Source organism: Paramormyrops kingsleyae, chromosome 9, assembly GCF_048594095.1.
Source record: "Paramormyrops kingsleyae isolate MSU_618 chromosome 9, PKINGS_0.4, whole genome shotgun sequence".
Lineage (NCBI taxonomy): Eukaryota > Metazoa > Chordata > Actinopteri > Osteoglossiformes > Mormyridae > Paramormyrops > Paramormyrops kingsleyae.
In genome coordinates, this window is record NC_132805.1 from 13,991,486 (window position 1) to 14,015,765 (window position 24,280).

The 24,280-nt window shown below is 45.7% G+C and overlaps 1 protein-coding gene across 1 annotated transcript; it reads right to left on the reverse strand.

Moving 5' to 3' along the window:
* Nucleotides 1–178: 178 nt before the first annotated feature.
* On the reverse strand, nucleotides 179–22,745 carry atp1a3b (ATPase Na+/K+ transporting subunit alpha 3b). Its single transcript, XM_023810028.2, has 22 exons — nucleotides 22,506–22,745; nucleotides 22,169–22,243; nucleotides 13,234–13,347; nucleotides 12,751–12,810; nucleotides 12,246–12,449; nucleotides 11,630–11,743; nucleotides 10,088–10,222; nucleotides 9,807–9,924; nucleotides 7,284–7,552; nucleotides 6,832–7,030; nucleotides 6,065–6,309; nucleotides 5,640–5,832; nucleotides 4,937–5,249; nucleotides 4,655–4,805; nucleotides 4,404–4,572; nucleotides 4,132–4,286; nucleotides 3,695–3,818; nucleotides 3,191–3,336; nucleotides 2,970–3,100; nucleotides 2,767–2,868; nucleotides 2,054–2,145; nucleotides 179–1,490 (listed from the first exon to the last, which is right to left on the reverse strand). Exons 2-22 carry the CDS (start codon nucleotides 22,172–22,174, stop codon nucleotides 1,462–1,464), a joined length of 3,069 nt encoding a protein of 1,022 aa, XP_023665796.1. The 5' UTR covers nucleotides 22,175–22,243; nucleotides 22,506–22,745; the 3' UTR covers nucleotides 179–1,461.
* Between the last annotated feature and the right edge of the window lie 1,535 nt (nucleotides 22,746–24,280).

Sequence of the window (24,280 nt, forward strand, 5' to 3'; positions counted from 1 at the left end):
GATGTGTGTGTGTTTGTGTGTGTGTGTGCGTGCCACATGTGGGGCACCTTAAAATGGACTTACTGTAGTGCAAAAAGGTGGCGGGGGTGTGTGACCGAGGGCCCTGTGGCTGTGCTGGGCTCCCTGATGCAGGCTACGCTCAGAAAGGAGGGCCATTAAACACACACACAGTGATAGGTTGTATTAAATGTTCTAAATGTTTTATTGGTGTTGATTTCATTTACTTCTGGCATCTTTATGCTGTTGTCATCCATACCTTCCATGTCTCACTCAGATACACACGGCATTAACGGTGCGGCCCTGGCTTCAGTGGTCTGGATTGGATCACTGTCATCGTCGTCATCGCTGTCATCACCAATATCAGCAGTAGTAATAGTAACAATATTATAGGTTTATTTATTCATTTCTTTTTTAGCATTCTTTGTGGTGGCTCTCTGATACCCAGCAAAAAATATATTGCAACCAAATAGACCAAAGAAAGATCCTTTTTTATTTTTATGAATTTTTTGTTTCTTAATGTTGTCACTTGTCTTTTTACCTTTAAATTAGAGAAGTTTTTCATTTCCTAGAACACACAGAAAGATTGATTTTATTTTCAACAGGGGGAGGAAGAAGTTAACGAGGACAATGGTTCACACAGTGCACACAAAACAGACAGGGATGGAGGGGGGGTGAGGAGGGAAAGAGAGAAGGAGAGCAAGGGGGGGGTGTGCTTTGTCAATGTCTATATGAAGAAAGCCGCTCTCAAACACCCCTCCCCATTAAGATAATACATATTAAAATCATTCAGCTCTCTGTTAAAAAAAACAACCTCACTATGGCTGAATCAGGAGGGGTGAAATGGCAGAGATATGAGATGGGAGGAGCCTAATTCAGCTCCCCCTACAGTGGAGGAGGGCTAGCAGGTGGACAGGTGTCAGAGAAGGGCCAATCCTGTGACTGGTGGTTGGCATGTCGATGGGGGCGGGTCAGGAACAAGAGAGAGAGGCAGAGGATTGGACATGATGAGGAAGGTGGGCGGGGTCAGAAGGGGTCACTGGAAAAAAAATTACATCACGGCTCACTCGCAACATGACCGACACGCAGCTGCCGTCTGTAATGATATATCAGTTGGTGTTCACAGCAGTGTGCTGACATAAAAACAATGATTGGAACAGGTGTGTGTATCAACACCACAACAGTCCTTACAGAAGGTGTGTCGATGTAGTCTTTGGGCGTAAACGGACAGAGGAGGAATCAGCTCTTTCTGTCACCGGTCCTCTCTCCTCTGATTCAAGCAAGGAATCGGGGGTTAGCCATGGGGGTGGGAGGGGGGGGTGGTATTCGGGACATCTGCCTGTGTCCTGTTTTTTTTCCCAATGGGGAGCTTGCAATGAGGGGAGTCGAATAACTTGGGTTGCAGCTGGACAAAGAAATGTAATTGGGGTGGGGGGGCAGGGGGGTTAAGAAGGATCTCATCAATCAATAGTATGTTTCCTTTTCCACCCAACCTGCAGAACGAGAAGAAGGAGAGAAAGATACAATCAGGATTGTACTGTACAATCACCCTCATTCTCAAGTACAGAAGCTCTATATCATGCCCATTACACAGTTTGACACAGTCAGTAGCTTAAATAATTTAGATAATAATATGCCAAGAAATCAATACTGGGTATGTGCCCAGTAACCCCCTGCTATGAATTATTATGTCCAATCACTAATGAATATTTAATGTTTATGGCCATGCAGTTAATCATTAATCTAAGATGAATTTAAATATGGAATTTCCTTAATAAGTGTGAAAACAAACTCCATTATGTTCAAGTGCCAGAAGAATTAAAGAAAGTATAAATATTGAGTTAATTAAGCAGGGAGTCTGTGATGTTTTCTAATGATGTTTTGTTTGGTGCTCTAAACTGATCCAGATTCAGGACTTACATAAACTCAGTGGTAAAATTAACTAAATTAATTAAGCAGCAAGGTCTGTTTGGTTCATTAAGAGTGATCATGTCCCAGCCGCTGCAGCCGATACCACAGTGACATACATAAATAAAGCGGGCTGGGAGCCACTCACCTCCTGGGTTTCTGCGTATGAGCAGTTTTCGGATCTCATCATATATAAAGATGAGGAAACTATAGGGGAATGCACAGAACCACCAGCTGGGCCTGACCATGAGAAAGGGAAGGAGAGAAAGAAAGAAAACACATGATGGATACTGAACCGGAACATTGACCCACATCTTCCCTGTACTATGAAAAGGTTATATTCCTGCAAACTGACGCCCAGTTATTTGTTTATAATCTGCTATTTGTTTCAATCATACGTCACTTTGGAGAAAAATGTGTGCTAAATTTTGCCACTTCTGGGTCCTGTTGTAGTATGTCTTCTAGCTTTCTGGAATCTATCTGTCCTTATAGGCGCACAGTAGGAGGTGAGAACCATACTCTAAACCCTTAGTTCTTAGCTTTTAGCCCTTAGCTCTTAGCTATTAGCCCTTATCTTTTAACTCAGCACTATAAACCATTATGTTTTAGCTTTTAGCTTCTAGCCCTTAGCTTTTAGCCATTAGCCCTTACTTTTTCACTCTTCACTATCAGCTATTACATTTTTGCTTTTAGCCCTTAGCTCTTAGCCATTAGCCCTTAGCTTTTAACACTTCGCTGTCAGCCATTAGGTTTTTGCTTTTAGCCCTTAGCTCTTAGCCATTAGCCCTTAGCTTTTAACACTTCACTGTCAGCCATTAGGTTTTAGCTTTTAGCTCCATTTTTTTCCCTCGGGTGACTCACTTCAATGGATACATCCTGAGTGCCACGTCCATGCCCGGGCAGTAGGACAAGAAGGCAGCCAGGGCCGTCTCCTCAAACAGTCCAAAGATCAGGATTTTATTCCTGTGAGGAGAACAGAACGTCACACTTTAAGCATCCTGGTGTACCAGATATTGAGGATAAGGTTCTGGGCAGAGATACAGTGGGCAGGCCGGGGCACTTACTTCATACCCTGCTGGAACACAGAGTTGCGTCTAGTCTTGCAGATGATAAGATCAGCCCACTGTACAACTACAATACTGACGAAGAAGGCAGTGTGACAGGTGAACTCCACGATCTTCCTCTGCTCATAGGTCTGAAGGCAACAGAAACAGACAAGGAAGCTGGCGTTTAGAAAAGGCACCGAGGGAGGGAGAATGGCAGGGTGGAGAGGAATCACACTGACCCACTGCTGGCCGTAGCTGTCCTCCAGGTCATTTACGGAGCGGTCATCCCACTTGAGACGTATCCCCACCAGCATCGAGGGCAGGAAGCCGTTTTCCGCCAAAATGACAAAGTAGCTGAAGAAGCCTGCCAGTGCCTGGATCATACCTGCAGAGAGTGAGATATGAGATCAAAAACGAGGTCAAACATAAACAAAGGGAAGGGGACAGAATACTCTCAAGGTAACAATACTCCCTGACGTATATGCGTGCTCATGCTAATGACAAGGAATAGTCATGATTTTTAGTTAACTGACTAAAATACTGCATACCAAGGGTTTCTATTAGTAGAAATTTGAAATTGGTGTCACTTCCTTCAGCTCCACCTATTTAGCATTTGTTTGTATGTTGATAATTTTTTTATTTTATGACACTAATTGCTGTTCTTCCAAAGTACCCAGGTGCTGAAATGACAGATGAACGTAGTGTAGAGGCTGCTGGCAGTGGTGTAAGACAAACTGACACACCGATCTGGCCGTAGGCGATGCTGATCAACCTCTCATTCACCAGCTTGTCCATTCTGGGGTTCCTGGGCTGCCTCTTCATGATGTCGCTCTCAGCGGCTTCATAGGCCAGGGAGATGGCCGGCACCTGGAGGAAGTGAGACGGGGCCATTCGTGTCAGAATTAGAAATACAGGAGTCACCAAAATGTCTCGATTTTTGGGAACGATGGGAGAATGGAGAGCCTCAAAACCCATGGAGGATGGGATTATTGCACACCAATCTGAAATTCCCATTTAAACCAGGAACATGAGGTTTTAAGTCCTCTTTTCTCAACTTGTGCTTTCGTAAAATCACTTGTGGTCAAAGGTAGCAAGTATTGTAGAGGTTATGGTATATACATAAAATGTACCCTTTGTTATTAAGTGTTGTGACGCTCCATGAGCTGAGCACTGCACTCACCATGTCAGTGCCCAGATCGATACACAAGATGGTGATGGTGCCCAAGGGCAGAGGAATGCTGACAATGATGAACAGGAGGAAAGGCGTGATCTCAGGGATGTTGCTGGTCAAAGTGTAAGCGATGGACTTCTTCAGATTGTCGAAGATCAGGCGACCTGCAATAGTGGAACCCGTGTAACGTCTAACACTGATCCTACTGAGTCTTGCGACACATATACTAGCTACTTATGGTCTGCCTGTTGAATATGTCACCGACTGTCTCTTTAGCTCACCTTCCTCCACACCAGTCACGATGGATGCAAAGTTGTCATCTAACAAGATCATGTCAGCAGCTTGTTTGGAGACGTCAGAGCCAGAGATTCCCATGGCCACACCAATGTCAGCTTTCTTCAGGGCAGGAGAGTCGTTCACTCCATCTCCTGTCACGGCCACAATGGCACCCTGAAAGATAAGATTTAAGACTTATGAAGGACAGTCTAGTAACAGAGGACTTGAGTGATATGGGAGCAGACAGAGGGCCCACCTGTCTCTGACAGCCTTCTACAATGATGAGTTTCTGTTGCGGGGAAGTCCTGGCAAAGACTATCTCAGTGTGGTTTCTCAGCACCTCATCCATTTGTTCCTGGGACAAGTCCTTCAAATCTGTTCCATGGATCACACAGGCCTTTGCATCCCTAACACAAACATACAGGTATGGACTCAGATCTTCAAAAACATGGAGTACTAGGCTAAATATTCCCCAGTCTTGATATTGACCTGGTATACATTCAACTTGAGAAGGTGTCTTCCTTACACCTATGCTAACCTTGGGTTGACTTGGCTGACGGGGATGTTGAGCCTGGCAGCGATGTCCTCCACAGTCTCATTACCCTCGGAGATGATGCCCACACCCTTAGCAATCGCTTTGGCGGTGATGGGGTGGTCGCCTGTGACCATGATGACTTTGATGCCAGCAGACCGGCACTTGCCCACAGCATCGGGGACAGCAGCTCGGGGTGGATCGATCATGGACATGAGACCGAGAAAGCACAGGTTGTCTGTCTGGAAGTTGACATCATCAGTGTCAAAAGCGAAGCCCTTGGGATACTTGTCCTCTGGCATAAGCAGGTGGCAGAAACCTGGGGATCGGGGAGAAAGTTACAAGTCAGCATCAGAAAGAAACAGAGGCAGGCTGAATACGAAATGATTACATTAATTATGAATGTCTTCTTTGACCTGAAGAATTTGAGCGAGATTTTATATTAATAGCAATAGACTCAAGCACAATTTCATGTAGGATCATTATTAAATAGTATTAAGTAATTACCTTAACAATACAGTCTTTCCTAGGATTGAACAGGTCCATGGCTTAAACAAGTATGCTATAGAATAAGCTCTTTCTGTACAAAAGTTTTACAATATTCCAATCAGAGTTATCTTGATGATTAGCTATATCATCACTGGACCAACCATTACCTGCTGATCACCCCGATTTGGTCTCTTCCCTCGTATTACTCGGCCCCACTCACCTAGCACCCTCTCACCAAGACCACCCAGCTCCAGGTAGGCATTCTGGAAGGCCTCCTTCAACTCCTCGTCCATGGGCTGTTCCTTGCCCTGCAGCATAATGTTGGAGCACCGGTCCAGGATACGTTCGGGGGCACCCTTCATCACCAGCAGGTAGCGGTTATCGTTGGGGTCATCATTTTCATGTACGGAGAGCTAGTTGGACAGGGATGAGAGTTGGAAAAGGCTTTACATATATTCCATAACATCACTGAATCAAAAAGTTATTAAAGTAAGCAAATAGAATAAAAACATTTATTCTAGTACTAATGATTACTAGGCTTGCTTATATGTCGTTCAATCGTTCTATTACATTTCATTGTTTCTCTTGCAAGTGAACTTGGACAGTCTGCCTACGGGTGCCTGTGAATGTGGGCAGCTCACTTACCTGGTACTTATTAGTGGAATTGAAGGGGATCTCAGCCACCTTCTTGTACTTTTCCCTCATGGCCTTGACGGAGCCACAGGAGAGCTCGATGCACTTGAGCAGGGCAGACTCGGAGGCGTCACCGGCTACATCCCGCTTCAGAATGGGCAGGGGTTCCTGGCCAGCTTTGAACACAGCCCGGTTGCAGAGAGCTGCCACACGCGCCAGTGCCACCCATGTGATGGAGCTCTTGTCGAAGGAGGCACCTGGAGGCCAACACATGGAAGGAGGACATGAGAAAGATCATTATAGAAACTGTCTGCTGGGTTCTACAAACTAATGAAGAATGCAGCCCTAGTTACATACCAAGGCTTCTTGACTCAATCTCCACAGAGTACATTGCTGTAGGTATTTTTAATACTCACTGAACTATGACTGTGATCAAAATGCCCTGTTTATACTGTAGTGCTTGGCAGACCCAAGCACCGCAGCAGTAGGAATGAGACGAAGCGAGACACACAAGCAGCAACAAGCACACTGACACACACTGCCCACTGTGCTGGCCATCCCGACCACTCCAACACCACACGGTGGGAACACACACATGCCATTTACAACAATTAACATGAACACTACCCATGATATTACATACAGCACAATAACACCACAATACATGACAAATGCAGGGAACTATTTACATTATTAACAGCACTGCCACGATGCCCAACGGCTGCCTCCAGTGCTATAACCTAATAGTTTTTTCTTCATTTGGTTCTACTCGCTCTTACCAGACTGGTCCTCGGTGGTGTCAGCCTCATGGATCTGGTTGTCAAACCACATGTGGGCCACAGTCATGCGGTTCTGGGTCAGGGTTCCAGTCTTGTCTGAGCAGATGGTGGAGGTGGATCCCAGGGTCTCTACAGCCTCCAGGTTCTTCACTAGGCAGTTCTTTTTGGCCATTCTCTTAGCAGTGAGGGTCAGACACACCTGTGAAAGGGTTAGGGACAGGACAGGTCATGGTTTCGCAGACTCCACATGGAGTATTTCCCCATCTGTTTTATATAGAAAAAAAAACAACTGACAAGCTGGTTAGAAGAGTGCTTTTCAGAGACATAGTGGTCAAGAAAGCCAACTTAGACCCTGAAAAAAATGGCACAGGCTCACAGGCAGAGACAGAAAGAGAGAGAGAGGAAGAGAGAACCAGATAGCACAAGCAAGAGCTAAAGACACCGACACTCACAGTAACCGTGGCCAGGAGTCCCTCAGGCACGTTGGCCACGATGATCCCGATGAGGAAGATGACGGCCTCCAGCCAGGTGTAGCCGAGCACAATGGACAAGATGAAGAAGCTGATGCCAAGGAAGACAGCTACACCTGTGATCAGGTGGATGAAGTGCTCGATCTCTTTGGCAATGGGGGTCTTGCCCGTCTCCAGGCCTGAGGTCAGCGTAGCGATCCTGCCCATGACCGTGCGGTCACCAGTGCAGACCACGATGCCGCGTGCTGTTCCTTTGGGGTTGCCACAAAAAAATCACAGCAACGGGAAACTAATTAACATGGTAACAGAAGGTCAGTTAAGTAAAAATAGCAACACTGATAAGGGAACTAGGGAGCAACGTATTCATAAAAGTAGAGCAAGCAAGCATATGTCCCTTCAGAAGTGCTGTTCCATTCAATGGGGTGCATTTTCCATAGGATACTGACAACAGTAATGCAAAAATGTTTCATTGTGTCCCTTCACATTACAACCCCACAAAATTGCTGAGAAAGCACCAGGCAGAATGTGTGAATATGCTGCCACCTGCTGGGCATTGCTGGGATTATTAAAAAAAAAATCAACCAGGATCCCAAAAACATTTACTTTTCATACATAAGATGTAGCAATAAGTACAGATGATTTTTAGTGGCTCTGATGGGGATGACCAAGTCACCTGGAGTGTAATTAAAAGCCTTGGATTGGGTTCAGTGCATCTAATTATATGTATTTCATTTATGGAATTTAAAGCTACTGTCTATAATTCTTTATATTCCCAAGAAGACAGAATGCTTGAATGTAAGTGATGCCCAAGCCACACAGGTATTTGTTACATAGTATGATAGTGGCATAACTAACATACAGTTAACCTCAAAAAAGTGAGCAAAATTTTTCATAAAACATACAATGATTAGGATTTCCTGAAATTGCTCATTTAATAATAACAATTCCTCCAAAGGTATTGTTTTATGTCTGAAATAACATTTTGTCAAAAATAGATGTGGCTAAATTATTGGCACTCTTGAAAAACACTATAAATAAAAACAAAGGAATTTGTGTCTTTGGGTACTTTTTTCTTGATATTGCTTTTGGTGTCTAAGAATTTTTTTTTTTGCCTTTGACCATTTCCTGTTTCACTGGGGTATAAATATAAGGCAACACACAGGTAAAATCCTTCTGTCATCCATCAACATGGATAAAACCAAAAAGCACTCAAATCAAATGAGGAAAAAAGCTACTGAAAGCTGTTGAGTGGTATACATTGGGGAATGGCTACAATAAACAGCGTTCAGTTGAAATTACCAGTAAGTACAATCTGGGCTATAGTATAGAAGTTTGAAAAGCTTGAAACTGTAGAACATTTGCTAGGAAGTGGACGCATCTGCATATTGCCCCCACGCACAGAGAGGAGGATCCTGAGATCGCAAATAGGAGCCCAAAGATCACAGTCTCACAACTGCAGTGTTTAACTGAATCGTGGGATTCCTCCATTAAAAAGTGAACAGTGAGATACTATCTCTATGACCAGAAGCTTTTTGGACGGGTTCCATGCAAAAAAGTCCTTCCTAGGACCAAGACATAAATCCCAGCATCTGAATTTTACTAAGCAACATTTCAGTTATACCTGGAATCATATGTTATGCTCAGATTAGACAAAAATTTAGCTTTTTGGCCACACAAACCTTCATCATGTTTGGCGAACAAAGAGAACGGCATACAAAGCAGGCCTCTTCATACCCACGGTAAAATATGTTGGTGGCTCTTTGATGCTTTGAAGCTGTTTTGCCGCCAGTTTTACAAGGGCTCTTGTTAAGTTCAGTAACATAATGAATTCCATTCAATACTGGAATATTTTAGCCCAAAATCTGGTTGCATCTGTCAGAAGGCTGAAACTGGGCTGTGGTTGTATCATGGCCCTCTCAGTCCCCAGACTTCAGCTCAACTGAAAACCTGTGGTCTCAATTTTAGAGGACAGTTCACAAGAGAAAACCCAAGAATCTCAATGAGTTGGAAATGTTCTGCTTGGAAGAGTGCTCCAAGATCCCTGCACACGTGTTCTCCAACCTTGTTAAACACTGGAGAGTCTGAGTGCTGTCATTCTCACCAGGGGAGGCTCCACCAAAAACTAGGGAGCCATTTTTTTGCAATCTGCCTTATTATGAAAATTTGTGTTACTACAGAAAAACTTTAAAATCAAAATAAAAGCATGGGGCTTGCTCATTTATCTAAGCCCAAAATATCACTCACTGCATGTGTGATTCTTTTCATATATAAATTTTTTCATGAAGTGTGTCAATGATTCTGGACTCGTCTGTACCTGTAATCAGATTTACTATAACATACAGGAGTATGTGATCATTTGGATGGAGACGCAGACTGCAGGGAAGTAGCACCTGTGACACGACGTAACGAAGTGCATGTGATGCCTGAGGGACGCCGTGGGACAGCCTGCGGGGAAGGCCGAGGGGGGAGAGGCGAGTCAGAGCATGACTGCCGTGGCTCGCTTACCTTCCACACAGTTGGTGGAGAAAAAAGCGATATTACGGGTCTCCAGGGGGTTGTCATGCGTGCAGTCAGGTGACCGAGTCTGGGGTTCTGATTCGCCAGTCAGAGAGGAGTTGTCCACCTGTTAAGAAAATAACACACAAACATGTAGTGGTGAGTACAGAGTGTCTTAGAGCATGGCTGTATTAGTCTGGGATGAATCAGGAACCATTAAGGGGAGAATGAGGGTCTATTAGTGCACAAGCGGTATGTGTGAGTGATAGTGGTCCAGGCAGTGCAGGTACCTTGCAGCCATGAGACGAAGTAATGCGCAGGTCAGCGGGGATCCTGTCCCCACCTTTCACCTCCACCAGGTCTCCAGCCACCACCTCCTCTGCATTGATCTGCATCTTCTCGCCCTCCCGGATCACCAGGGCTTGCTGGGTGGAGAGTGAGACCACAGCGGTCACACACAGACACACAGACATATACACAGGCGTTCACACAAACATAGACACACACACAGACGTTCACACAGACACACACAGACACACATACAGACACACAGACACAGACCGACAGACAAACACACACACAGACATATGCGCAGAGACACACAGACACACAGAGACACAGGCAGACACACTGACACACACACACACACACAGATGCACATACACACATTTGTATTCATATATTGTGGGGATCGTCCATTAAATTCTATGGGAAAAACCCTAAACCCAACAACAACAACCTTTACCCATACCTGGCCCTAACCTTAACCATAAAGAACCAAACAAAATACAAGACTTTTGGTTATTTCAGTTTTTCAGTTTTTTTTTTATGAAATTGAGGTTGTCCTTTTGGGGACAAAAAATGTCCCACAAGGTAAAAATAACAGGTTTTTATCACATTGTGGAGACATTGGGCAGTGCTGGCCTAACAGTTGGGTAAGTGTGCTTGTGAGTGGAAACCTGCAGATTTGAATCCCTGATCAGCATGGTACCACTGAGATATCCTAAGCCAGGTACTGCCCCCAAGCACTTCTCCCCAGGTGCTAAATAATAGCTACCCACTGTTATGTCACATATGGGTTAAATGCATTGACACATTGTTGTACTGTGGTGTGTCAACAATGAAAAATAATTACTTTTACACAATGAATTACTTTCAATCTGCACAAATGTTCCACACAGATATTTTCTTTAAAAAATGTCATAATTTTTTTGTCTGACGCATTCAGCTCTCTTCTTGCCATTTTGCTATTAATTGTACTTGTAGTCATTGGCTCCCAAAGTGATACAAAACACAAATGTTTGGTGTTCTATGTTATTGCAGTTACTCATTAAAAAGCATCCAATGAGACTGCTTGTCAAAGAAATTTTTAACTCATTTAGAACTGTAATTTGGGTTGCAATTTATTACTACTTGAAAGGAATGTTTTACTTAAAACTACTGGGTTTATCTTATGTAAAATATATATTTTGTTAAGAAATGAATACAGTAATTATTTTTGTTACAAATCCAATACATTTGTGGTATTTTTACTGAATAAAGAAAGCGTTCCGAGACTTTCTGTGAGCACTGGATAGACACACACACAAACTTACCCAGTTCTGAATATCAATATTCATCCCAGGCCAATAGGAGTGCCTGGAAACAGCATCTTAGGTTTTCTCTTTGTCACAGTGTCCACCTACAGGTTTTTTTTTATCACATTTTGGGGAAATCTGATCCCTACAATGTAATAATTACAAAAACACAGACACACAGACGCAGACGCTCCCACACGGGCAGGGATGGGGAGTAAGATGCGAGGTAGTGCTTTGGAGCAGAGCCCCCCATACCTGGGGCACCATGCTCTTGAAGGATTCCATGATTTTAGAGCTCTTGGCCTCTTGAAAGTAGGAGAAGCAGCCGGTGATGATGACGACAGCAGACAGCACGATTCCCAGATACAACTGCGGGCCGGAGAGGCAGACAGAAAGATCTACCTGTGCCTTCCAGTTCATAGGAATAAACTACTTTCTCAAAACATCCTGGAGATATTTTCAATTCACGTGAGCTTACATGAAAATATGTATTAAATAACAATAAAAGTGAAAAAAAAAATCTGAGCTTAGCATTTTGATATTAACTAAAAAAAATTAATTATTTATGTATTAGTACCATATACCAAAACATTTACCCATGCTACTATATTCATTTTCATTATAGTTGTTTATTATTATAGTAATAGTATGTTACATTCATTAATTTTGACATCTTCTCCTGCCAGGAGCTGTAATGATGTAATGTAATGAACTATGCCTGGATAACACATGACTGTGCTGGTGGATCCAATCAACACCACACACAGCAGGTATAAAATGTGCCCAGGCTTCACTGACAGATGGGCTAGCTGCAGATGGCCTGTCGACCCAGCAGGGGTCACTGCAGGTGTTGGGGGGCTGAGGCACTCACGTTGTCTCCAGCTGGCTCGTCCTCTGTGGCTGCCTGGATGGCATAGGCCAGGAAGCAGAGGATGGCGCCGAGCCACAGCAGGATGGAAAAGCCCCCAAACAGCTGGCGACAGAACTTGACCCATTCGGGGGTGGTGGGGGGTGGGGTAAGAGCGTTGGGCCCATCGCGAATCAGGTATTCTGCTGCCTTGGCATTGGTCAGGCCCTGAGGTGAGCAAAGGGAGACAAACACAATCAACAACGCCATGGAAACCGCTGCCAGACTGCAAGGGAGAAAGAATCTCTTCAAAAGCAGCATATTTGCCTCTGATCTATGCCTGTATTTCTCACAGCGATCCTTGGGAAACCACAGTCAGTCAATGTTTTTTTGCTCCCTCCCAGCTCGCGGAAGGGAGCAAAAATGTGGATGGGAGCTGGGAGAGAGCAAAAACATGGACCGTCCCCAATGACCGGGTTGAGAAATGTCCCCCTGCTGGCTAGCAAACAGCAGTGCGAGTCAGACTCACCTGGACGATGTCGGTGTTAAACTTGCGGCAGACTTCTTCCACAGACATCTTGTGTTCCGTCTGGGTGGAAAGCAGGAAGTTTCACATCAGTCTGAGGAGGTGTCTATTTTATGGCCCCTGTTCCTGTATCGCTAAATTTCAGACGTTGCCCTGAACTCCTTTAGCTAAGCATATATGGAACAAATTACTCAATGAGTCAGTGATGTATAGTGCGGTATAGTGATGTAGAGCTTACTGACATGTCTGCATGAAACACACAGTGAATAGCAAATGCTTGGCTATGCAATGCACCCTTTACAACCCAGAATGGATGTCTGCATCTTGCCCCACACAGTAGAGAAAGCAGATTTGACACAGAAAAGCAACACGGTGTTCTGATAAGTCCAAGCATTTGTATACGAGCATGTGCATGTGCATGTACATGCCCCCGGGTCAGGGCTGTCCCGCTGAGATGAGACGGGGGCGGGGGGGGGAGGCGCTCACCAACGGAACTTCCTTCTTCAGGTCATCGAGATCCTTTCCCTTCTTCTTCTTAGGGGAGTCTTTGTCATCTTTGTCCTGCGTGGTGGCCACACGGTAGCTGTCTGACCGCCCGTACTGCGAGGGGGGAGGGAGGAGAGAGACAGAATCAGCCATGTCCTCGGGTGCTGTGGCGTTTGTTGAACTGGCAGATTTCCTTCTGGTCGGTCCCCCTTTGGCCACCGAGATTGCGGCTTCCTTTCCGGAAACGTCCCAGGTAGCAAAATGTCAGAAGAAAGAAGAAGAAAACCAAAGCATGTACTAGCATGTAACAATGTACCACCCAAAATGCGAGGTAGCAGATGCAACACCCTGCATTTAAGCTGCGAGGGAGCAGCAGTAGGGGTGTGTCTCATAAACAGTGACCGTCAATCAATATCCTTATCCTACCTCCATTGTTCTACCCACAGTAATCCAGCCAACCCCAGGCAGTCCAGACAGGGGTGGATGTTCCTGCCTCTTCCTTTAGGCTTCTGACACAAAGGGCCCACACTGCCCTGCCTTTCTGGGGCCCAGATTTTGCTTTTGTATGATTCTGGGCTCACTCACATTGGGCCCATAATACTGAAGTTTACCTCACAGACTTCGCAGAATAGTGTGAGCAAACGCCTGAGTCCCTCCTAAGTCCCCTGCCACTCTTCGCTTCACCGATGGCCGAGATCACTCCCCTGAATCCCCACCTGGCCAAACCTCGCTGCCACGGCCATCTCTCGAAAGCAACCCAAGAGTGGAGACCAGAACACAACATTGGTGGATTTCAGACGTCACCATCCGAATCGACACGGAGGCTGACGAAGGTCTTAGATGAAGCATCTCCTTTAAGAAGCCCCACACGGCAGGTGGATGCTGAGGTCACACTACCTGGGCACATGGCTCCTGTTCAGATGGGCGTGTGAGATCTCAGATACAGAGCGACATCACCGGGGGCTCTGTGGGGGACTAAATGCTTTCCTCCCAGGATTATCCAGGCTTATCTGAGCAGCAAAGGCCAGGTGCTGAGAGTGAGGCGGGTCATGCCACAAGCTCCTGCCCATTTCCTGGCAGACAGGGAGAGAGGCCATTTGGGGCCTGGCCCTTTGGATGCTGGGAACTGAGGTTAACTTTTCTGCCAGATGCTACAGAGAGGCCCAGGACTCGAGTGTTGGTTGAGTATGTGCCTAAACCTCTCTGGCACAGGCACAAACACCTCCTAGAAATGTGTAGTGAGGACGGGATTTCAAAACACTTTCAGTCAGGACTCTGAAACCTGCCAGGCAGGTAGGCGGGTGCTGACAGAAAAAACGCGAGTCAAAACACCAGCCTGGTGACATCATCGTGCCAGGAAGCAGATGGTGGGTAAGCTTTGTGAAAGCGAGCGCAGGTGTGCAGCTGCTGTCACAAGTGAAACTCAAGCCGGTGCCTCGTTCATCGCCACCTGCTTGGCTGGTCCCATCTAATACCTCACATGACCCTCTTTCCTGAGCCCAACCAAAAACATGCATCACACAAAACTATATTAAGCTGCACACTCAAGACAAGGTAAGAGAGTGAGTCAGACTTTTGCAGCTTTATCAGGATGTGGCGGGTTGGTCGCGGTCACACTCAGCTGGCTGGTCTTGTCCTCATGGAAAAGCACCATGGCAACCAGACAGGCAAAACCAACTTGAGGACCGCAAACAGAGAACCATCCGTGGTCAAAGGCACAGCTGGCGGTAACAGCGTACCTGCTTAATTCCCAACACAAAAGCAAATCCTCAATGATATATTTATAGGTAGCTCCTTAACTAAGAATGTTCAGCTAACAGACAACGTATGAAGAGACTGCCATAAAGCCTATTATACTAAGAATTCGGGTTGAATACAATGGGTCATAATAACAAATGCATGCACTACTTTGTCACACTCATGACACAGGAGTGTGTCAGCTTGAGATACCATGTGTAGTTACTTATTATTATTATTATTATTATTATTATGTACTGTATTAGTATTTTTCGACATACCTACAAATTTGACTCAAAGACAGACTTAGGGAACGGATCTCGTTTGAAACCGGGGGACTGCCTGAAATTGCTCTATAAATACTTCAGTCATTAATGGCTTCTCCGTAATCAGAACTAGGGTACGGGAATAATATTATATACCTATAAATCCATTGACAATGACTTATATCCAATTACAGTTTGTTTTAATGAGCGTTATAGTTTATTCTACAGGGTACAGCTTCTCAACTGTACACACACACTCTGTTCAGCCGTGTTTGGCTTGTGGTAGGGAGCAAAACCTTTGGGAGTCAATTTTAAAAAATGTCATGAGTGAGAAGCTTGACAGGATAAGCTCTGCCAGAGAGCAGGTGGTGATACACCACTGTGCCCTCACCCAAGGGGAGGGGCGAAGGAGAGAGGACTGGGACATTTGATAAAGTCATTAAAAGACAAAGGATGTGGTGAAAGGATAGAGAAGAGAAGCAAAAAAGCAGCAGCCCATGGAACAAGAGATGCCTGGCAGGAGCTGAGAGAGGTCAGCCATCGACGGGATCACTCTCTGATAATTAGACATCGACTGCTCGTTTGTTTGTCAGTCAGGGATGCCTGATTAACAGGAATTTAATTCAGGGCCTGCTCATACCTAACTCCATCCACAAGGCCCATCCCATAATGTTCCTGGCAACCCTGAATCGAGTCTTCCTCTGAAGGGATTCCCGGTGGATCCACTTTGACCAAAACCAGTAGAGCTGTTGACCTACTGCACAGAAACCCAAACAATTAGGGAAAATGGGCCTACACTGCATGGATGGTCCACACTGCATGGATGGTCTACAGTGCATGAAGCTATGGACCATATGTAATGCAGTTTAATTGTCTTGGCTATAGATCTCCCTTAGCCTGGTCTAAACCAGATGGGTCCATGGACCTCTCCCAGTGTGGTCCATACAGCATAGAGCTGTGGACCTCTTCAAATGTGACCTAAAGCACAGAAGTGAAGGGGAAGTCTGACAGCCCGCTTTCACCACACACAGGCAGAGGCCCCTCATATGGGCCGGCTGCACCTCAATAAATGATGAGGCAGCAGGGGACAGTCACTCGAGTGTACTGTGACAGGCCACCTTATCAGATGATACGTGGCCATGCTGACCTGCGACCTGCTTGTGTGTGCTCTCCTGCTCCTGCCCCTGCAGGTCTTTCACTGCTGCCGTATGTCCCATGACATCAGTCCATCTGGCTTAATCTCAGAACACAAGGTACTTCACAAAGTAACCTTAAGCTCCCACGCTGGCTCATTTAGCACGTCATGTTCCCATCGACAGGTTCACCTTTCCAGGGTAATTTCAGCCTCACTCGAGAGAAGCCTAGTTGAACATGTTCTTTTGTATTCCCTGGGATCACCCACAGTGTCTACAGGAATCTTGTCACAAACTCCTTAAGCTCTGATGTAAACCTTATCTAATGCCAATCAATGACTCACAACACCAGTGTGCTATAGGTCTGCAAATACAGTCTAGACTTGGTACCATGTCAACAGTGTCGAGAATGCTGTCCTCCAGTAGGTGGCGACATTTGTGTCAGAGCTTACACAACTCTAGAGCATCTCAAAGGAGCTACATTAATCGGGAATGGTTGTACATCAGAAAGATGGTGGTACATCAGAAAGAGTGTGTCTGTGGGTGGGAGGGGGGGTGTGAGAGAGGGCACCCTCTGCTCAGGACTATCCAACTCAAGGACTGACCAGGTTGCCATGAAGCAAAAGAATTCATTAGTGTGCTGTGATCATCCAAACAGCGGAGGATAATCAGATCAGGACTGAATATAGAGTGTGTTATTTTCTGACTGTGCGTCGCTATTTGCATGTATTTCTCAGCAGTGCCCTATAGCTGCGTGCATCTGCGTGCTGTTTCGAGAAGGTCATGGCACTGCACTGTCGATGCTACGGAGGAACTGGGACGCCAGGCTGAAATTACAGACGCCGGAGATACCTGACCAGGGAAGATGGCGAAATGTCTCCCTAAGGTGCCATATCTAGGGGCCCTTACGACACTGCTGGGAAGCTGGGTTCCTCACCAGGCATCATTCTCCAGGAATAGGCTACCCAGCAAGGCACTGGCCAGCAGCTTCAGGGGCATAGCAGACAGGCGGGTTCGAGCAGCCGAAGACAAGGGGTCTACATGGCGCGTCAGGGGAAGGTCTGCGTTGGGGCGGTGGGTTGGGGTGGGGAAGGGGCTTCTTGGTAAAGCCTTGCGCAACAGGAAATGCTTCCTCATTGTCCTTTAGCTTACAGGCGCCGTTCAGACGGCACCCTTTATTCAGCTCTCAGCATTCAGTCGCAAATAATTGATGCGGCAGTAACTGAATGCTGAACCCAAAGAGTGAGTGCGTGCCTTTGATGGACTGAAGCTGTAAACACGCCTGATAGCAGCGAGGCCCATGCCATTAACTAAGATGGCTGCAGTGGTGCCAAAGTAGGTACTGAGAGAGTAGCAGAGTGGGGAGGGGGGCATTGAGAGATCTTCTCCTGGAGGGCAGGCAGGCTGAAAATAAGACCCTGTGCTTGGACAAAAGCTTGGAGGGTGGCATGTACGTGACTGCGATTTACCTCTCTGACTGGCAGGGGGTGCTCTTGTAATGGTGTGGGAACAAAGATGGAGTAGAGTGTGCATCCATTCAAATCCTTCTCTTTATAAGGGACATGTGAAAACGTGATTAGGAGACTACAATGTATCACTTCGCAGGTTATCACTTCTGATAAGTATCGCTGATTAATTTTTTAGGGCTGTAAGGAACCATCAAAGGATATGACCTGTATTAAATCTCACCAGCACATTACACTAAACCCCAGCAGCTGCTTCATACGCACACACTACAGTCAGGAACAATGTGCGTGTTATGCTTGGGTTAATTATTAATACTGAAAATGAATTTTCTGTCTTATAATTCAAAAAAACATGGACAGACAATTTGTTAACATAATGCATAGAAAATTGTGCAGATCAAGCAAATGAGCAAATGAAGTGTCATTAAGGGCTTTGACGTCTTATTTTAATATTGATTGAAACAATGGGAACCAGTTAGGGTGTGGTATAAATGATGGTAGAAAAGTCCTTTTAAAATCAGTGTTTTTAGATGAACACCAGGGGGCCCGAGATAAAATGATACCAACTCATGGTAACTGGATATCCAATCAGACGAGATGGCCTGAATGACCTCATGTAATTTGTACGGCTCCTTGCGTTCTTTCATTACTGTGCGCTCATTAGAGGTGACAGGCACTGTGTTTCACTCAGCCCCTTTCTCGCTAATGAATAGGGCGCACGTCGCTTTGCCCCAGCACTTTCGGGTGTGGTGGCCCAGTCCCGCCTTGCCACACTGCCTGGATGTTACTGTGCTGTGGCATTGCTGGGGAATTTTGATTGGACAGAGGGCTTACATGCAAATTTACTCGCTTGAGTGTCTCCCAGGACCATCTGCTTGGGTGGTGGTGGGGGGGTTGGGAGGTCATAGGGTGGAGCACTGCAAATGGGGAGGGGCAAACAGAAACGCGATGAACCAAGGGAATTAGCACTGCCAGATTATGGTGTAACCCGATTATCCCACTGTGTATGTGTGTGTGTGTATGTGTGTGTGTGTGTGTGTGCGGGTCACACACACACAAATTATAGCACAATCTGCAAAGACAGACAGTACCCATCAATGCCGAACTGATTTTTATACACCACGCATAGTGTGTGACTCTCTTAAGGGTTCTGGCATTGAGCCACGATGGCGCTGCAGCGCTAAGCAGATGCATTTTTGTCCTAAGTGAATTCGCATTGCATCAGCATGGTGGAAGCGTCATGCCTAAAATCCACCTGCGCTACAGGCAGAGAAGCAGGATGACAAAGTCAGCTGAATCTGCCATCCTTTCCGTGAATAAAATGCTGCCTTATAGCATTACCCCTCCATCTGTCCTTTCTCTCCTCTAATCCCTTGACCCCAGCGGCTGTGGCTGTCTGTGGCTCTGCTTTGTTTCCTACCTGGTCTTTGCGCAGTGTTCTGACACAGTCCTGCCTGTGCTTCCTGAGCTGGGTAACACAGTCCAGTTTGCCTGAGCTTTGAGCTCAGCTTTGGTGGGGACAATCTGGGTAAGAATTTTGGGGAAAATGGTAAACGGTGTCTGTTAATCAGGCTTTGGGCCAACATAAAACAGCCTCAGTGTGTGTGTGTGTGTGGGTGCGTAGTTTTCTATGATCTTCCTTTCCGGTGGTCCACAGTCAGAAATGTACGCATGCCTTTTATATTTAGTCTTTTTCATTAGGAAAAAAGTTCCCCAGTCTGTCTTATGTACTCGTTTTAAAAGCGGGGGTGCTGTTTCATTACCGTTTCATCCATGCCGCACTCCCCTTGTAAACTGCAGTGACCGGTACCTCATCTTTAATAAAGTGAAACATCTGCCCGTCTCCATAGTGACACCCAAAGACGGGCCATGCAAATGCCGGGCTGAAGGGCACCTCTCCACACAGCCCCGGCTCTCTCTCCCCTCCAGTGACTTTGACCAGCTTCCTGTCCGCCATTGATGAACCTTCTCTGCTCTGACCTTGAGAAGCAACCCTCCCCCCCCCCCCAGCTGCAGAGCGGTCTACCCCGATGCAGCAGACGTCCGAACATCCAAAAACACTCCTTGCTGCATCCCAGACACGCCAAGCAACATCTTAGCTCCTATTTAACGGGCCAGAGGAAGGGGAGGGGGTGTTTTCCGAAGCGTGTGATTCACGCGGCCGATTTTGCCGGCTCACGCTGCGGCTGACTGTACCGCTGTGGTGAATGTAACGGTGTCATGCGAGGTCTGAGGCCCGTTGCCAAGCTCCTAATCCCACTGCTGCCCAGTGAAGCAGCCTGTGACGAAAGACGTAGAAATGTGAGCACGACTAATTATCCCGTAACAGAATCCTCCTGGCTTCCCTGCCCCCCCACCCTGCACCTGCTTATGATCCATTTCACAGCTCACCTGCAGATCAGCCTGTACCCCCCCCCCCCCACCCCCACCACCACCACCACCACCACCCCCGCATCCACTCTCTCCCTCTCCATCTGAAGGTGAACCTGAAGAGAACAAACTGTGCTCCTGGCCAGCTGCTCCTCTCTCCTCTCCTGCACTGCTACAGTGCTGCCACATCAATCTATCACGTGTTCTATATCCTCAGTACATCATTTATAAAGTGGTGGGGGGATATATTTTGCCGATATTACGCTTTTTTTTTGCAATATTAGACTCAGCGGTTCTTATTTCCCGCACTTTTCATCCCAGCTGGCATCCCTCGCTGGGAAGCTCTTCGTGATGCTCCCTCTCAGCATGGCCCTATCACAAACTGCTCGGGAATTTCCACTCCTCAAGCCCCGCCCCTTAATTGACGCAGTAACCTAGTCGTGTGCGATCCCCCCTCGGTCATCTGCCTGAAAGCCGGTATAACAATCGGGCACCGCTTCGGGAACCGGCGCAATCTCATGACACCTGAGACCCCGTCTTCCCGGAATGTTGCCCTTCGACCAAAGACATCGGGGGAACCAAACGTTCATTTTGACGCAGTCCGTAACGATGGCGGAGGACAGCCAGCCCGTTCTCATTCCCAATCGATCGCTTCGCTCTCTGTTTTACAGTTCAGTGTGTCCTCGGGACGATCAGAACAACTCTGAAATTCCGCTACAGAGGCAAACGTCACTCCTCCTCTGCTGACAGTCCACAGTCTCTCATACATCTCGATTAAGATGCACCAAATTGTACAGCTATTTAAAAAAATCCTGATTAAACTACGTAAAACAAAAGATATATTAATAAAAAAGCATCACATGGATTGCAGCTAATGCAGACCTTTGGTGCAAACTTTTTTTATTATTTGGTGCAAACTATTTTTTAATAACTAAAAAAATCTTTCTTAAATATTGACCATGTATGTACTAACATGCTATACTAAAACTTTAATTACTGAAAAAATACCGACATGTTACTGGACACTTTCTGTTTGATGCATTGAGATACATTTCTTTTGTGCATACCTTCTTCTGTAAAAAATCTCCGTATATATATCTCCCTCATATTGAATATCATACGTGATGTATATGTTCCTCATAAAGACATTTTGAACAACACGAATTAATCAGACTGCAGGCGATGAGCAAGGCCGATTCTGTGGAAAGGAAGTGAGGGTAATAAATTGGTAGGTCGCATCATCCCCGTAACCGCATTATGACGCATCGGTCACTGTGATACGGCGCGCTGCCGTCACCTTAGAAATGTTCGTACATCAGGCCACAGCTGCATCTTCTGCTACAAGTAATTTTCCAGTGTCGGAACCGCATGATGTGCAATTATAAAGCAAGGTAGGGAAGGGAAATGAGGGGTCGCTGTCTACAGGGGAATTGGGGAAGGGGACAGCATACAACAGGTTACCGGCACTCACGCTCATTACATTTTGTGCCGACACGGCGCATTGTGCAGACTTGCAGAAAACACCAATAACCGCATTTTAAAAGCATGCACGAATACTTTATTTCTGCCCAAGTATCTTCCATTGCAGTTACAGGATTATAAAATCTGAGAGTTGAAATTCTATCAACTAACCCCTAAAACGATCTTCGAATGAGTGGTTTTAATAGAAATGAATTATGTTCTAATCATCTTCTTTAAATATACATCAAAGAACTGCATGAAAATCCTATTGAATAAAACATCATAAACTGCAACATAAATGGCATCGCTTTTGTCGCAGACTGTAAGACTAAGGTAAAACAAAATCCGCATTAGAGTCAATGTCACTGCGACGCTCGGGATTTGCACAGTAAAAAATACATGACACTGCAGTTTGACGCCCGCCGCATATTCTCTGTTCTCAGCTATAAGTTTAACTGAGCTTTTTTTTTTAGCAGGGCATTGGCAGAAACTGCGGTCTTACCCCCATGCTGCCGTAGTCTGCCGGTTCCTTTTAGATGATGAAGCGCTCGAGAGATGTCAGTCGCTGGAGGTTAAACTGTTTCGGAATTTGCCGATTTAAAAAAGTTTGGGAAGCAAACAAAAACAAAACGGTATTACTACTTTTGCTTATTATTCTCTATGAAATTACAAATAGGTAGCAAAGATTTTAGGAAATTTAACGTTAGTTCTGCTACATGAAAATAAATTATGCGATAAATCTAGGCTATTAGATTGTCTGTAAATTAATATTTTAAAACAATGTCTTTAATTCTAATATCCAGAAGCTTATACAATATCTAAAACAAAAGGTTTATTACTCTTATAATCATAGGCAATACATCCAGCGAGGATGCAGACTTCTTTTGCTGATCTGTGATACTCGCAGTGAAGCCGGCAAAACTACGGAACCGCACAGCCCAGGTTCTCAGTATTTTGTCTCCCTCCGCTACGACACCAGCTGCCGCAGTACTCCCCTCCTCTCTCCGCACCACTCCGCATGTGGAAGAAGCGCCGGTGGATGTAAGTGATCTCCCACCCCGAGCCTGCGAAGCTCATAAACCGGCTGCCAGTAGGATCCTCCCACAGACCACTCCCTTTGCCAATAAGAAGGATGGCCACTGCGTTTAAGACTGGTCAGCTGGCCAATCGCGTCAGAATAATCTCTGACACAAGCCAATCAAGTGTAACACGTGCTCCGCCTTCTTTACTGCAGAATTCCGGGTCGTGCAGACAGTAGAGATACGAACTTCAGCCGCAAACTTTGAACGGGCATATAATAATCATGATTTCCCCCCCCATACATAGTTTTTATTTCGAGTTCTTCTTTAAAAAAAAAAAAAAAAAGAATCGGTAGATGTAAATTGGTTTTAGGATTACAATGCAGCGTGGTCGTTCTTATTACATATGTGAAAGTTTAAATATAGTGAACTGTTAAAATATCTGTTAGGATATGACGTCTTCACATTTTTATCCGATTTCAGAGCTCGTTAGGTGTGGAGGTCAGATGCAGGAGTTTGCAAGAAGTGTGGTTTGCTCTTGGTGCAAGTATGTGTGTGAGAGAAAGAGAGCAAGTCAAATTTAGAAAGCTCTGGGGGAAATGATATATAGAGAAATTAAGGGGGGTGGGCAGGAGCAGTGAGAAGCGGGAGTTAGAGAGACTCAAGTGTTATTAATACTATTAGCCTTACTGTTCATCATTATGCATTGTGTATTATGTATTGCTTGTCTGGATTTTGGTGTAGCTTGTACAAATAAAATGAAGTCTGTGCCAAAAAAGAGCCTTTATGAGCTTCTGAAATCTGAGATCAGGGCAGCTGAGTTGCTCCCAGGAGCCGACATCCGACTGGGTCGCAGCTGCCCCGTCTCCACACTCCCCTCAGGTACCCCTGCAGACCTGACTGAATCCTGGAGGTGCTGAAGCAGAGGGCCTGTTCCGTGTCCTCCATGTGTGGCCGCTGCCTTTGTGCATTTCAGCCCCAAGATGGAAAAACCCCGAGTCATGGCTCCTTCTTAGCTTGCCCCGCGTGCTGACGTTTGTACTAGGGCTTGAAGAGCCTCTTAGGTTGTGGCCAGAGTATCGCAGCTTCACAGAACAGTATCTGAGGCTTGCTGGGTCTCCCAGAGGGTATGCAGTTAGAATGGAAGCAGGAGAGAGGCAGGCGCCTAGGGAGACCCGAGACGAAGCCTGGGGCTGTTCTTACCTAGATGGGGGAGGACAAGATTTAGAATTTTTTCTTTGACTAGATGATTATGAAAGTCACATTAGGCAACAAGCTCTTTCTGACTGGTGAGCCTCCTGGATTGAAACAATATGCGCTACCTATGAGGACAGGGTTCAACTGATATACAATATTTATGTTAATCTCACCTTTATTTTAAGCACCTGGTCTATTTCTCGCTCCACATAGTCTGACTGACAGGATTTTGTAGATTTAAACTAAAACATAATACACTTCTGCTCATGATACATAATATGTGTTTCAACTTACATATTTTCTTCACAGACACTAGTGATAAATCATCAATAGACAAAATAAAATGTTTAGAATTCAAATTGAATAAAACGTTTGCAGTGTTACTGCATATACAATGT

Bases quoted from the DNA above. Each gene is read 5' to 3' on its own strand.
- atp1a3b (XM_023810028.2), bottom strand. The intron at 4,806-4,936 runs GTTAGCATAGGT...TGTTTGTGTTAG, and splicing joins GTCAGCCAAGTCAACCCAAG to GGATGCAAAGGCCTGTGTGA. The intron at 2,869-2,969 runs GTAAGTGCCCCG...TTCTCCTCACAG, and splicing joins GTGTTCCAGCAGGGTATGAA to GAATAAAATCCTGATCTTTG.